This window comes from Kogia breviceps, chromosome 16 (assembly GCF_026419965.1).
Source record: "Kogia breviceps isolate mKogBre1 chromosome 16, mKogBre1 haplotype 1, whole genome shotgun sequence".
In the NCBI taxonomy this organism is placed as follows: domain Eukaryota; kingdom Metazoa; phylum Chordata; class Mammalia; order Artiodactyla; family Physeteridae; genus Kogia; species Kogia breviceps.
In genome coordinates this window covers 1,971,819-1,987,655 of record NC_081325.1, presented here as the reverse complement: position 1 = coordinate 1,987,655, position 15,837 = coordinate 1,971,819, and the positions used below count along the sequence as shown (strand labels likewise).

At 39.8% G+C, this 15,837-nt stretch overlaps 1 protein-coding gene across 21 annotated transcripts in view; it reads left to right on the top strand.

The window, feature by feature from the left end:
- The window catches only part of ZMYM5 (zinc finger MYM-type containing 5), a 76,233-nt gene extending 61,132 nt beyond the window's left edge, over positions 1–15,101 (top strand). For 17 of the 21 annotated variants that reach the window (XM_067016188.1, XM_067016186.1, XM_067016185.1 and 14 more), the window contains 4 exons: positions 11–296; positions 1,275–1,437; positions 2,738–2,950; positions 13,691–15,098. In XM_067016188.1, coding sequence (XP_066872289.1) covers positions 11–296; positions 1,275–1,437; positions 2,738–2,950; positions 13,691–14,449 — 1,421 coding nt within the window. In that variant the 3' untranslated portion in view covers positions 14,450–15,098. Of the gene's footprint in view, positions 1–10; positions 297–1,274; positions 1,438–2,737; positions 2,951–13,690 lie in introns of all 21 variants that reach the window. The other 4 variants (XM_067016191.1, XM_067016198.1, XR_010837111.1 and 1 more) reach the window with 3 other exon arrangements.
- Positions 15,102–15,837: the final 736 nt, after the last annotated feature.

The following is a 15,837-nucleotide window of genomic DNA, read 5'->3' as shown; positions in this document are numbered from 1 at the left end:
TATTTTTAAGATTCTTGGATCTCCCAGTCAGCATCCTTTCCCCGAAATCAGAAACAGCCAGGGGTGGATTCTTTATCACCAGTGGACTCACTTCCTAAACAGATCTTCCAGCCTTCTGCCCAACAGCAACCCACTAAACCAGCTAAAATCACTTGTGCAAACTGCAAAAAGCCTTTACAGAAGGGACAGACAGCTTATCAGCGAAAAGGATCAGCTCACCTCTTCTGTTCTACCACCTGCCTCTCTTCCTTCTCTCATAAGCATACTCCAAAGAAACGCAAGGTGGCATGTAAAAAGTAAGCTGTACCTTTCAACATGGTTCCATATGATTGGATACTGGCAGTATGAATTTGTGTCCTGAATGTACTTAGAGAGTTGCAGAAGATTCATGGATAGAATTGATGCACAGGTGTCTTCAAGTTTATGGAGCTTGAGTTATCCTAGCATATGTCAGAGCTGTGGGTCATATGTATCGTACTTACTCTTGACAGGAACATAGAGTTTAGGTATAGAAATAAATTAACCCTATCCCACCACTGCCTTTGCCTCACCCTCTTGCCCATCCTCTACCTTGGTTCTGCCCGGTTGCTAACACCCTTTTTGAATGCTTCTAGAAGTCATAACCTGTGGCAAGGTTCTAAACGTCATAACCTGTGACGACAAAATATTTTTATCTCTGAATATCTTTCCATATTATTTAGGAACTCTTAGCAATTAAACAAAAATGTGGATTTTTCTAGATCCAAAAATTATAGTTGATTCTTAGGATTAAATCATGAGAAAATGAAAGATGTTAATTATTGTTCATATATGTGTGTGTGTGTGTGTGTGTGTGTGTATATATATATATATATATATAGTGTGTGTGTGTGTGTATGTGTGTGTGTGTGTGGTACGCGGGCCTCTCACTGTCGTGGCCTCTCCCGTTGCGGAGCACAGGCTCCGGACGCGCAGGCTCAGCGGCCATGGCTCACGGGCCCAACCGCTCTGCGGCATGTGGGATCTTCCCGGACCGGGGCACGAACCCGCGTCCCCTGCATCGGCCGGTGCACTCTCAAGCACTGAGCCACCAGGGAAGCCCCCATATATATTTGACTTTTATTAAAATGCAATGTTCTTAGGTAGTTCCCTGGTGGCCTACTGATTAAGATTCTGGGCTTTCACTGCCGTGGCCCGGGTTCAGTCCCTGGTTGGGGAAATGAGCCACTCAGCATGGCCAAAAAAAAAAAAAAGAATGCGGTGTTCTTAAATTGTGTCTATCCCTTGTGTTTCAGAGGTGCACCTGCAAAAAAGGCTACTCTTGTTCCTCAAGGGGAGCCAAGTGGGTCCTTCCAAAAATGTTGTGGTACATCTTCGTCTCCCTATGAAGATAACCAGAATCTTCGAAAAAGAGTTCTGAATAAATCAAGATGTACAATCTGCAGTAGAGTAACAGAGGTCTGTGATTTTATATCTTAAGTTATTATCTGGGTTCATAGTGATAATTTTAACTTTTAGGTGCTATTATATGTTCCGCCATCTACCTAATGGATGAGTCTTGAATCTATTCAGTGAAGTTGAAGGGAGGAATAAGCATATGTTATAATTGTCTCGTAACAAATGTCCCATCTCATAGTATGGGGGGTAATCATCCATCTCTGTGGAACTGAATGAACTCATAAGAAGAGAGCAATAGTTTTATGGTGGATTTTGTTCTCATTAGCCACACTAAATGAAAATGTAGATTCAGGACATGAAGGAAACAACCAGTCCTACAAGGACACGTAGAACAGGTACAGTGACAGTATGTAGGTCACTTCACATTTCTTAGGCGGTATTGCCATCTTCCCAGGCATCCAGGGAGTCCCCACTTAACATGGTCCTTGGTGACTGAATTTGGTCTGGATTACCCTGAAGCAGTGTAGACCCCAGACCCAATTTTATCTCAGCTACCATAGAGCTGAGCAAAGCGAGAACTTAGGTATATACAGACTCCATCTTGAATGGAGGTGAATGTGGGTGATACTGGTTCCCTTTTCCCACCCCCCCACCCCAGTTTTCTAGGGCAGTGAAGTTTATAATACCTGCAAATTCCCAATCCACTTATTTTTAAGCAGGTCATATCAAAACCTGCTAACCATTTCCTGTAATTTTTTTTTATAAATTTTTAATTTGTTTTTGGCTGTGTTAGGTCTTCGTTGCTGCACGTGGGCTTTCTCTAGTTGTGGCAAGTGGGGGCTACTCTTCACTGTGGTGCACAGGCTTCTCATTGTGGTGGCTTCTCTTGTTGCAGAGCAGGGGCTCTAGGGCTTCAGTAATTGCAGCACGTGGGCTCAGTAGTTGTGGCTCGCAGGCTCTGGAGCGCAGGCTCAATAGTTGTGGTGCAAGGTCGCAGTTGCTCCGCAGCATGTGGGATCTTCCTGGACCAGGGCTCAAACCCATGTCCCCTGCATTGGTAGGCGGATTCTCAACCACTGCACCACCAGGGAAGCCCCTGTAATTCTTAAATGTCTGATTTTGTTGCTTTTTGTTCTATGAATCTTATTTTTCCTTTTATAAAATCAAAGCACAATTTTCCAAAGAAATCAAAGATAAAAATGAAACAATAGTGAAATGTGCTTTTTGTAAGTCTTTTACCTGAATGTTTCTTCCACTGAGAAATTACTAAAGGTTCTTTATCTCTGTTGAAAAAACTAGGTATCTCATGTATGGTGCTAATCCAGTTCATTTATTTAATAAATTTGGTTTTTGTTTTTAGATTCGGCACGAAGTCAGCGTTAACAATGTAACACATAAGCTGTGCAGTAACCAGTGCTTTAACAAGTACAGGTTGGCCAATGGTCTAGTGATGAATTGCTGTGAGCAGTGTGGGGAGTACCTGCCCAGCAAAGGTGCTGGAAACAACGTCCTGGTCATTGAAGGTCAGCAGATGAGATTTTGCTGCCAAAGTTGTGTTAACGAATATAAACAGGTAATTCTTTTTTAATGAGTTTTAAATGATCAAGTTTGCAGTAACTTCTCCCTTGTTAGCTTACATTAAGCAGATTTATCTTAGAATCTCATGTGGTTCCATTTCTGTCAATCTCTCATTGAGTATTACTCTCAAATGAGTATTAAAATTAATTGATTGTTGTAAGTAAGCTTGTTTTAAGTCTTTATGTTTTGCAGACCTTACAATGAGTAATTCTTTTCTCTACCATTTTGCACGCCCACTGACAACTTGATAGTTCCAGTTACTCTGTAGTCTCGAGCAAAATTTGGTGTTGTCTGTTTTGATTTAATCTATTCTAGTGGGTATGAAATGATTATTTCATTGTGGTTTTAATTTCCTGATAACTACTGTTCCTTTCTCATCACTCATACATCTTATTTTGTAAAGTATCTGTTCAAGTTTTAGTTCACTTTTTTTATTGGATTGTCTTTCTATTACTGAGTTGTAGGAATTCTTTATATATATTCTGGATACATATCTTTTGTAAAATAAATGTATCTGGAAGATTTTTCTTCTGGGCAGTGTTTTGTCTTTTTGTTTTCCTAATGTTGTTTTTGAAAAGCCCAAGTTAAATTTTGATAAAGTCCAATTTACTATTTGCCTTTCTGATTAGTACTTTTTGTGTCTTGTTTAGGGACTCTGCCTACCAAGGTTATGAAGATATTTACCTATGTTGTCTTCTATAAGCTTTTTAGTTTTAGATTTTATGTTTATATCTGTGATCCATCTCAAGTTAATTTTGTGTATGGTGTGAGGTAGGGATTAAGGAAGTATCATCTTCCTGATTTCAAGACATTATAAACCTCAAAACATCACATCATACACCAGAAATTTGTACAGTTTTTCTTTATCAATTATACTTCAATAAACCTGGGAAAAAAAGACATTAAAAAGCCATAGTAGGTGCTTCCCTGGTGGCGCAGTGGTTGAGAGTCTGCCTGCTGATGCAGGGGACACAGGTTCGTGCCCCGGTCCGGGAAGATCCCACATGCGCGGAGAGGCTGGGCCCGTGAGCCATGGCCGCTGAGCCTGCGGGTCCGGAGCCCATGCTCCACAACGGGAGGGGCCACAACAGTGAGAGGCCCTCGTACCACAAAAAAAAAAAAAAAAAAAAGTCATAGTAATCAAGGTGGTATGGTATTGGCATATAAAGATAAACAAATAGATCAATAGAATAGGCAGGCCAGAAATAGAAACACACAAATACAGTCAATTGACTTTAGAAGAAAGTACAAAATCATTTGGATGGGAAAAGCAAGATTTTTTCAGCAGATGGTACTGGAACAATTTTTTTTGTTTTGTATGGACATAAATAAGCCAGACCTCAGATTTTCCCACACAAAAATTAATTTTAAAAAATTAATTTAACATGGATCCTCAATGTAAAACCAGGAATGTTCTTAACCCCATTTTACTGGACGAGTGTTTAAATGGTTAGCTTTTAGGGAAAAGTAACTCTGAAGTGCAAGGATTATTGCATAGTAGGGGAAACAGTGGATACCCGTAGTTGATTTTTTAGTTTTTGCAAGGAAGACTTATTTATGTTATCTTTATTATCTTCTTTGTGTATATTATGCCTCATATTTAACAAAGCCTTTGGGTGCGGCTTATAGAAGATTGCAGTAATGTTATCTTTTCAAAAGAGTACATGTCAAAAATACCTACTGCTTGAGGGCAGACAGCAGAAGCAAGAAGAACTACAATTCTGCAGCCTGTGGAAGGAAAGCCACATTCATCGAAAGATAAACAAAATGAAAAGGCAGAGGACTTTGTACCAGATGAAGGAACAAGATAAAACCCCAGAAAAACAACTAAATGAAGTGGAGATAGGCAACCTTCCAGAAAAAGAATTCAGAATAATGATAATGAAGATGATCCAGGACCTCGGAAAAAGAATGGAGGCAAAGATCAAGAAGATGCAAGAAATATTTAACAAAGATCTAGAAGCATTAAAGAATAAACACCTAGAAGAATTAAAGAACAACAAACAGATGAGCAATACAATAACTGAAATGAAAAATACACTAGGAGGAATCAGTAGCAGAATAACTGAGGTAGAAGAATGGGTAAGTGATCTGGAAGACAGAATGGTGGAATTCACTGCTGCAGAACAGAATAAAGAAAAAAAGAATGAAAAGAAATGAAGGCAGCCTAAGAGACCTCTGGGACAACATTAAATGCAATGACATTCGGATTATAGGGGGGGTCCCAGAAGGAGAAGAGAGAGAGGAAGGACCCGAGAAAATATTTGAAGAGATTATAGTCGAAAACTTTCCAAATATGGGAAAGGAAATAGCCACCAAAGTCCAGGAAGCACAGAGAGTCCCAGGCAGGATAAACCCAAGGAGAAACATGCTGAGACACATAGTAATCAAACTGACAGAAATTAAAGACGAAGAAAAATTCTTGAAAGCAACAAGGGAAAAATGACAAATAACATACAAGGGAACTCCCATAAGGTTAACAGCTGATTTCTCAGCAGAAACTCTACAAGCCAGAAGAGAGTGGCATGATACATTTAAGGTGATGAAAGGGAAGAACCTACAACCAAGATTAATCTTATTCAGATTCAACAGATAAATCGAAAGCTTTACAGACAAGCAAAAGCTAAGAGAATTAAGCACCACCAAACCAGCTCTACAGCAAATGCCAAAGGAACTTCTCTAAGTGGGAAACACAAGAGAAGAAAAGGACCTACAAAAATAAACCCATAAAAATTAAGAAAATGGTCATAGGAATATCCATATTGATAATTACCTTAAACGTGAATGGATTAAATGCTCTAACCAAAAGACACAGGTTCACTGAATGGTTATAGAAACAAGACCCATATATATGCTGTCTATAAGAGACCCACTTCAGACCTAGGGACACATAGAGACTGAAAGTGAGGGGATGGAAAAAGATATTCCATGCAAATGGAAATCAAAAGAAAGCTGGAGTAGCAATAATCAGATAAAATAGACTTTAAAATAAAGAATGTTACAAGAGACAAGGAAGGACAGTACATAATGATCAAGGGATCAATCCAAGAAGAATCTATAACAATTATAAATATATATGCACCCAACATAGGGGCACCTCAATACATAAGGCAACTGCTAGCAGCTATAAAAGAGGAAATCAACAGTAACACAATAATAGTGGGGGGCTTTAACACCTTACACCAATGGACAGATCATCCAGACAGAAAATTAATAAGGAAACACAAGCTTTAAATGACACAATAGACCAGATAGATTTAATTGATATTTGTAGGATGTTCCATCTGAAAACAGCCGATTACACTTTCTTCTCAAGTGCACACAGAAAGTTGTCCAGGATAGATCATATCTTGGGTCACAAATCAAGCCTCGCTAAATTTAAGAAAATTGAAATAATATCAAGCATCTTTTCCGACCACAGCGCTATGAGATTAGAAATTAGTTACAGGGATAAAAACGTAAAAGACACAAACACATTGGAGGCTAAACGATATGTTACTAGATAACCAACAGATCACTAAAGAAATCAAAGAGGAAATTAAAATACCTAGAGACAAATTACAATGAAAACACGATGATCCAAAACCTATGGGATGCAGCAAAAGCAGTTCTAAGAGGAAAGTTTATAGCAATACAAGCCTACCTCAAGAAACAAGAAAAATCTCGAACAATCTAAACTTACACCTAAAGGAACTAGGGAAAGAAGAACAAACAAAACCCAAAATTAGTAGAAGGAAATAAATCATAGAAGATCAGAGCAGAATAAGTGAAATAGAAACAAAGCAATAGCAAAGATCAATAAAACTAAAAGCTGGCTTGAGGGCTTCCCTGGTGCAGTAGCGGTTGAGAGTCTGCCTGCCGATGCAGGGGACACAGGTTCGAGCCCTGGTCTGGGAAGATCCCACATGCCATGGAGCAGCTGGGCCCGTGAGCCACAACTGCTGAGCCTGCATGTCTGGAGCCTGTGCTCCGCAACAAGAGAGGCCATGATATGAAAGGCCCACGCACCGCGATGAAGAGTGGCCCCCACTTGCCGCAACTGGAGAAAGCCCTTGCACAAAAACGACCCAACACAGCCAAAAATAAATAAATTAATTAATAATAATTTTTTAAAATGAATATCTGCTTTAAAAAATGAATATCTGCTTTAAAAAAAAGCTGGCTCTTTGAGAAGATAAACAAAATTTATAAACCTTTAGGCAGACTCATCAAGAAAAAGAGGGAGAGGACTCAAATCAATAAAATTAGAAATGAAAACAGAGAAGTTACAACAGACACTGCAGAAATACAAAGCATCCTAAGAGACTACTACAAGCAACTCTATGCCTATAAAATGGACAACCTGGAAGAAATGGACAAGTTCTTGGAAAGGTATAACCTTCCAAGACTGAACCAGGAAGAAGTAGAAAATATGAACAGACCAATCACAAGTAATGAAATTGAAACTGTGATTAAAAGTCTTCCAAAAACCAGAAGTCCAAGACCAGATGGCTTCACAGGTGAATTCTATCAAACATTTAGAGGAGAGCTAACACCCATCCTTCTCAAACTCTTCCAAAAAATTGCAGAAGGAACACTCCCAAACTCATTCTATGAGGCCACCATCACCCTGATACCAAAACCAGACAAATATACTACAAAAAAAGAAAATTACAGACCAGTATTACTGATGAATATAGATACAGAAATCCTCAACAAAATACTTGCAAACAGAATCCAGTAACACACTAAAAGGATCATACACCATGATCAAGTGGGATTTATCCCAGGGATGCAAGGATTCTTCAATATACGCAAATCAATTAGTGTTATACAGCGTATTAACAAATTGAAGAATAAAAACCATACAATCATGTCAAAAGATGCAGAAAAGTTTTTGACAAAAGTCAACACCCATTTATGATAAAAACTGTCCAGAAAGTGGGCATAGAGGGAACCTACCTCAACATAATAAAGTCCATATATGACAGACCCACAGCAAACATCATTCTCAATGGTGAAAAACTGGAAGCATTTCCTCTAAGATTAGGAAAAGGACAAGGATGTATGCTCTCGCCACTGTTATTCAACATAGTTTTGGAAGTCCTAGCCATAGCAGTCAGAGAAGAAAAAGAAATAAAAGGAATACAGATCGGAAAAGAAGAAGTAAAACTGTTACTGTTTGCAGATGACATGATACTATACGTAGAGAATCCTGAAGATGCCACCAAAAAACTACTAGAGCTAATCAATGAATTTGGTGAAGTTGCAGGATACAAAATTAATGCACAGAAATAACTTGCATTCCTATACACTAACAACAAAAGATCAGAAAGAGAAATTAAGGAAACAATCCCATTCACCATTGCAACAAAAAGAATAAAATACCTAGAAATAAACCTACCTAAGGAGACAAAAGATCTGTATGCAGAAAAGTATAATACTCTGATGAAAGAAATTAAAGATGGTACAAACAAATGGAGAGATATATCATGTTCTTGGATTGGAAGAATCAATATTGTGAAAATGACTATACTCCCCAAAGCAATCTATAGATTCAGTGCAATCTCTATCAAATTACCAGTGGCAGTTTTTACAGACCTGGAACAAAAAATCTTAAAAATTTGTATGGCGACACAAAGGACCCTGAATAGCCAAAGCAGTCTTGAGGGAAAAAAAAAAAAACGGAGCTGGAGGAAACAGGCTTCCTGACTTCAGACTATACTACAAAGTTACAGTAATCAAGACAGTATGGTACTGGCACAAAAACAGAAATATAGATCAATGGAACAGGATAGAAAGCCCAGAGATAATACATGCACATATGGTCACCTTATCTTTGATAAAGAAGGCAAGAATATACAATAGAGAAAAGACAGCCTCTTCGATAAGTGGTGCCGGGCAAACTGGACAACTACATGTAAAAAAATGAAATTAGAACACTCCCTAACACCTTACACAAAAATAAAATGGATTAAATTCCTAAATGTAAGGCCAGACACTATAAAACTCTTAGAGGAAAAGATAGGAAGAATACTCTTTAATATAAATCACAGCAAGATCTTTTTTGACCCACCTCCTAGAGTAATGGAAATAAAAACAAAAATAAACAAATGGGACCTAATTAAACTTAGTTTCTTTTGCTGTGCAAAAGCTTTTATAAACAAGATGAAAAGACAGCCCTCAGAATGGGAGAAAATATTTGCAATATTGTCCACTAATCAGTGGACAAAGATTAATCTCCAGAATATATAAACAGCTCATGAAGCTCAATATTAAAACAAACAACCTAATCAAAAAATGGGCAGGGGCTTCCCTGGTGGCGCAGTGGTTGAGAATCCGCCTGCCGATGCAGGGGACACGGGTTCGTGCCCCGGTCCGGGAAGATCCCACATACCACGGAGCGGCTGGGCCAGTGACCCATGGCCGGTGAGCCTGCGCGTCCGGAGCCTGCGCTCCGCAAAGGGAGAGGCCACAACAGTGAGAGGCCCGCGTACCACAAAAAAAAAAAAAAAAAAAAAAAAAAAAAAAAAAAAAAAAATGGGCAGAAGACCTAAATGACATTTCTCCAAAGAAGACATACAAGAGGCCAAGAGGCACATGAAAAGCTTCTCAGTATCACTGATTATTAGAGAAATGCAAATCAAAACTACAATGAGGTATCACCTCACACTGGTTAGAATGGGCATCATCAGAAAATCTACAAACAACAGATGCTGGAGAGCGTGTGGAGAAAAGGGAACCCTCTTGCACTGTTGGTGGGAATGTTAATTGATACAGTCACTATGGAGAACAGTATGGAGGTTCCTTAAAAAACTAAAAATAGAATTACCATATGACCCAACAATCCCACTACTGGCCATATACCCAGAGAAAACCATAATTCAAAAAGACACATGCACCCCAGTGTTCATTGCAGCACTATTTACAATAGCCCGGACATGGAAGCAACCTAAATGCCCATAGACAGACGACTGGATAAAGAAGATGTGGTACCTATATGCAATGGAATATTACTTAGCCATAAAAAGGAACGAAATTGGGTCGTTTGTAGAGACGTGGATGGATCTAGAGACTGTTGTACAGAATGAAGTAAGTCAGAAAGAGAAAAACAAATATCATATATTAACGCATATTTGTGGAACCTAGAAAAATGGTATAGATGAACCGGTTTGCAGGGCAGAAATAAGAGACACAGATGTAGGGAACAAACGTATGGACACCAAGGGGTGAAAGTGGCAGGGGTGGTGGTGGTGGTGGGATGAACTGGGAGACTGGGATCGACATGTGTACACTAATAGGTATAAAATGGATAACTAATAAGAACTTGCTGTATAAAAAATAAAATTCAAAAAAAATTTTATATTGATTACATGTTGAATGACAATATTTTGGGTATAAAAGGTTAAATTTAAAAAATACTCTCTGCTTTGGTAATAAGTAACTATCTTAGGTCATCATATTTGTACGTGGGTGTGTATGGGTGTGTGGATGATTGACCTGTACCTGCTTAGCCTCTGTGCTTTTGCTCAGTTAAGAACAATGAGTTCATAAAACTTCAGACAGATACACTGCTTACCCTCTGAAGAACATAAGGATGGCTCATAGCTTATCAGTCTTTACTTTCTAAACGAACGCCGGAGGGGGGTACAAATGGGAAAATGAACATAGTCAAAACAGGCAGCAGCCGCATGTGCAGAATTGCTGGAATAACTGTCCTGCCTGCCACTCTGATCCGCCTCAAAAGTGTCTGTTTCTCTTTCTTCTACCATGCGTGGGTCAGCCACGCACATAGCTCACGAGCAGCTGGCAAGCACAGGAATGATATTTCTGTATAATACAGAAGTTTTGTAAGTGTGCTTTCCCCCTACCACGTTCGTGTTTACAAGTGGTTAGTGGCAGGCCTTCACGATAGAAAGCCTTGGTGATAGATGAGGACCTTAAGGAAAAACTGAAATCTTACAGTGAGTGGCTTATCTCAGAATAGCACGCACAGTCGTCAGTGTAAAGGTGGAATCTCAGTCTTGGCCACTGACCTAATGGGGGGTGATTTTGTCCCCCTGGGGACATTTGTCAAGGTCTTCCAAACATTTTTTTTTATCACAACTGGGAGAGTGCTCCTGGCATCCCTGAGTGGGGGCCAGACAGGCCTTCACAACAAAGCACTATCTGGCCAAGGATCAGTGGTGCCAGAGTTGAAAACGGATGCGTGGGTGGCCGGAGGGTGAGTGTGTGTGATAAGCACGGTGAGAAGGAGAACTAAACTTGCATCTTCCTCATTGAGAAGTCAATAGTGATGCCTAAAACTGGGAGGAAAAATCAGTAAAAGCAATACAAACATGTTATTTCGATATTTGGAAGTGAACACGAAAAGAATCAGCTAAAAATGTTGAAAGTAGTTAACTTCTGGGAAAGGGGGTGTTAATTAGTTTACTTGTTTTAATTAGCCAGGTATAATTAGTTGATGTTCTTTATTAAATGTATATTCAATTTCAAACAAATAAAACCTTTGAAATATGTTAAAGATACTGACTCTCAGAGAAGTGTCTTACCCAAAGTCACACAGCTAGATTTGACCTCACACCTGAAACCTTAATTAACATGGGGAACTAAGATCCTGCAAGCCGCATGGTGTGGCCCCAAAAATGTATATAGTATATATGTTCTAGTGCATCTGATACCAACATTTAATTATACGAACGCCATGAGTTCCCTGAGGCCAGGATCTACATCGGATTCAATTTAGTGACCTCCAGAATGTTGAGTCTTAGCTGTGCGGGGAATTGTAACAACGTGACTGCCGACTCACTACCGAGAAACTCGGGAAGGAAAGAAAGAAGCCCAAGGCTTGGTTTGGTTATGTTAGAAAAAAAAATAACACTAACAGTCCTTGGCGTTCTGTTTTCTTCTTAAATATGCTCTTCTGGTATAGTCTTATCCAATCCCATAGTTTAAATGAATACATATTTTGATGACTTCCAGAATATATCTATAGATCATATTTCTTCAATTTCACACTAGTACATCCATCTAATTTCTGTTTGAATGTTCCACAGATATTTCAACCTCTGTGTCTAAAACTGAAACTCCAAACCTGCTTTCCTTTTTTGTTTCCCAAATCAGTAAACAGCCCCATCCGGGCAGAAACTTCCCCCATCCCGGCAGAAACTTCCGGTTATGTTTGATCCTCTGTCTTCGTCGCCAGAGCCGCTCAGTTACCAGCTAACCCAGATTCTGCTCCCTACCCTCTCCCGGTGCTGTTTCCAGCACCACACCCTCGACGTGCCCACCCTCCCTTCTTGCCCAAACTGCCCCCACAGCCTCCTGGCCTCTCTGTACCCTGGCCTTCCTGAGCACCGGAGACGGCTGTGCCATCAGAGCAGTCTTTCGAGAGCGCAAACCTGATCGTGTCACACCTGCTCTTAGCTCAGCGCTGTGTCTGCGTTCGGGACTGAGTCAGAACAATGCTCTTGGTTCCTTGAGCTCCGTTGTATACCGTGGTCAAGTTGTGCCCCGTACTAAAATGTTACAGCTAGCAGGATGTCCTTCAGTGTATGCGCCTGTGTTATTTTGACTGTGTTTTTGCATTTTTATTTTACTGACTCCAGAAGAGCTAATGTGTCTTTTCAGGGGATGCAGTCATTACACTGTGTGGCACCTCGTGACGGACTTTCACCTAGCATACTGTTTGCAAGGTGCCTCGAAGTCATAGCAGATATCTTTACTGCACCTAACTTTCATTGCCAAATAATATTACATTGTATGGATAATACCGCATTGTTATTTCTCCTTTTTGGTTACTGTGACTAGTGTTGCTGTGAACACTTTGTGCAAGTCTTTGTGTGCACGTATGTCTTCATTTTTGCATTGTTGTTACCTTTGAGGAGTTGCCCCTGTGTGCCCAGGCGGCAGCACCGTTTTACACCGCCACCGGCGCCTGAGGAGGCTCCAGTGTCTCCACACCTCTGTTAAGGCTTCTCAGCATCTCTCGTCATTATAGCCAGCCTAGTGGGTGTGAATGGCTATGTGGTGGTATTGATTTGTATTTCTTTGATGATTAACGATAAGCACCTTTTTCTTTCTTTTTTTTTTTTAACATCTTTATTTGAGTATAACTGTTTTACAATAGTGGGTTAGTTTCTCCTTTACAACAAAGTGAATCAGTTATACATATACATATGTTCCCATAACTCTTCCCTCTTTTGTCACCCTCCCTCCCACCCTCCCTATCCCACCCCTCTAGGTGGTCACAAAGCACAGAGGTGATCTCCCTGTGCTATGCTGTAGCTTCCCACTAGCTATCTAATTTACATTTGGTAGTGTGCATATGTCCCTGCCACTCTCTCACATCGTCACAGCTTACCCTTCCCCCTCCCCATATCCTCAAGTCCATGCTCTAGTAGGTCTGTGTTTTATTCCCTCCTACCACTAATCTCTTCATGACATTTTTTTTTTTAGATTCCATATATATGTGTTAGCATACGGTATTTGTTTTTGTCCTTCTGACTTACTTCACTCTGTATGACAGATTCCAGGTCTATCCACCTCATTACAAATAACTCAGTTTCATTTCTTTTTATGGCTGAGTAATATTCCATTGTGTATATGTGCCACATCTTCCTTATCCATTCATCTGTTGATGGACACTTAGGTTGGATAAGCACCTTTTTCATGTGATTATTGGGCATTTGTATATACATTAATTTTTTTCAATTGTTAATTATTTAAAATAAAATTGTAATCTATTTTTCCTCAGATGATGGAAACAAACTCAAAAAAAGTGCTAGCATCAGAAAACAGAAAAAGGAATGCTGTTAGAGAAGAAAATGAAAGAGAATTGTATGGGTCATTGAATCTACTTTTGGAAAAAATAGAAAGAACACCAGTGAAAAAGGAAAAGACTTCAGAACTACACGTTTCAGCAGAATGTAGCGAAGATACATCATTGGTCCAACAGGATGTGAATTTACCTCCTTCTGTGTCAACCATAGCCGATAAATTTCAAGAGCAACTAGAAGAGAAACAATCAGAAGAGTCCATTACACCAGCTGTGCTTTCTGCAGATCCAGGTACGTGGCCCCGAATTTTGAGTATTAAAGCAAGGGACACTCTAGTTGAAAACGATCCACCTCAAGTGAGAAATTTTAACTTTCCGAAGGACAGTACAGGGAGGAAGTTTTCAGAAACTTACTATACAAGAATTCTTCCAAATGGTGAAAAAACCACTAGATCCTGGTTACTTTATTCGACCTCGAAAGATTCTGTGTTTTGTCTATATTGCAAACTCTTTGGGGAAGGAAAAAATCAACTAAAGAATGAGAATGGGTGCAAAGATTGGCAGCATCTATCACATATTCTTAGCAAACATGAGGAGAGTGAAATGCATATCAACAATAGTGTTAAATATTCAAAATTAAAATCTGACTTGAAAAAAAGTAACACTGTGGAACACAGATTACAGGAGAACGTGGGAAAGGAGGGCGTGAAGCTGTTATACGCCTTAGACCTGATCTGACATGATGAGGTCGCACGCTTACTCCGACCGCTACCCTGACGGTCGGTGCCTCTGTGCTGAGGCTCCCAGACGGAGTGATTCATCAGCTCGTCAGCAATAAGCATCATAGCAAGTAACTGGTAAAGATGGTTTCTGCTCCAAATTCTAAAGCTAATTGGATTTGTAGTGATTAATGCCGATTTCAGTGAAGGCGATTGTTGATCTTTTCAGTTTTTCAATTCACACCTTTTAAAATGGGCACTTCAGGACTGACATTTGACTGGTGTGGCTAATGCTCTGAAAGAGGGAGGGAAAGACTTGAATTTATCAGTACCAGTCGAACAAGGTACTTACGTGAACAAGCATTGTGATTCAGAAACAGAACCGGGATCTGAAACCGCAGCTTTTTGCTATTAAACCAAATACTTATGGTTTATTTCATTTAGGCAAAATGTTATTTTATTATTTGAGCAAAGCGGCATTATTTGTTATGTTAAATAGATTAAAGTGGTGAATCTGTGTTTTATTGGTTTTGTTTTGTTTTAACTTAATTTGTAAATGTTTTAGCTTTTATTGTCATGTAAAAACTCTAAGCATAAAGAGTGTATACCTATTTTTATGTCGGTACAAATATAAGAGATATTCAAATAAAAATATAGTAAGTTAACCTTTTTGTGTTGTGGCGTTTTTTTTTTCATCTGAAGGAAAAATACGCTTATGAAAATTAAGGGTGTCAGTTTTTTCAGTTGGTTAATCAGCGTTCCCTTCACCATGTATTTACTAACTCTGCCTTTGTCTCTGGTTTCTGACAGCAGTTCCGTTGTGTATCCCATCCTTACGTACACTTGTCGCAAGGCTTTTCCTGGGGGCGGTGCCTGAGCAGAGCGAGCCGCGTCCCTGGCAGGGCCCACACGGGAGCGCTCGCAGACTCTGCAGGGGAGGCCAGCGCAGAAAAGCGTTTGGGGAGTAACCAGGAACATCATCCTCATTCGTTTATCACGATTTTGTTTTCTGACAGCTGGACCGTTTCAGTCTTTCATATTTGGGCCCGAACGGGGCTCTGGGGTGTTTCCAAAATCCAGCCTCCTCCAGAGGCCTGCAGGGACACTCCGAGCATCTCCAGTTCTGAGGTCCCTCTGCAAATGTTTGTGTGCCCATTATTTCATGAACACGTACCTGTTAATCAAATGACAGATTTGTCATGTGATTGTCTTAGATAGACGCCCGGTTAGCTGAGCAAACGAATGAAATCAACCAGCGGCCACTTTATCCACTGAGAAAACAAAATTAGATCCTCAACTTTTTTTTTTTTTTAATTGTATTATTTATTTATTATTTTTGGCTGTGTTTGGTCTTCGTTGCTGCCCGCGGGCTTTCTCCAGTTGCGGCGAACGGGGGCTACTCTTCGT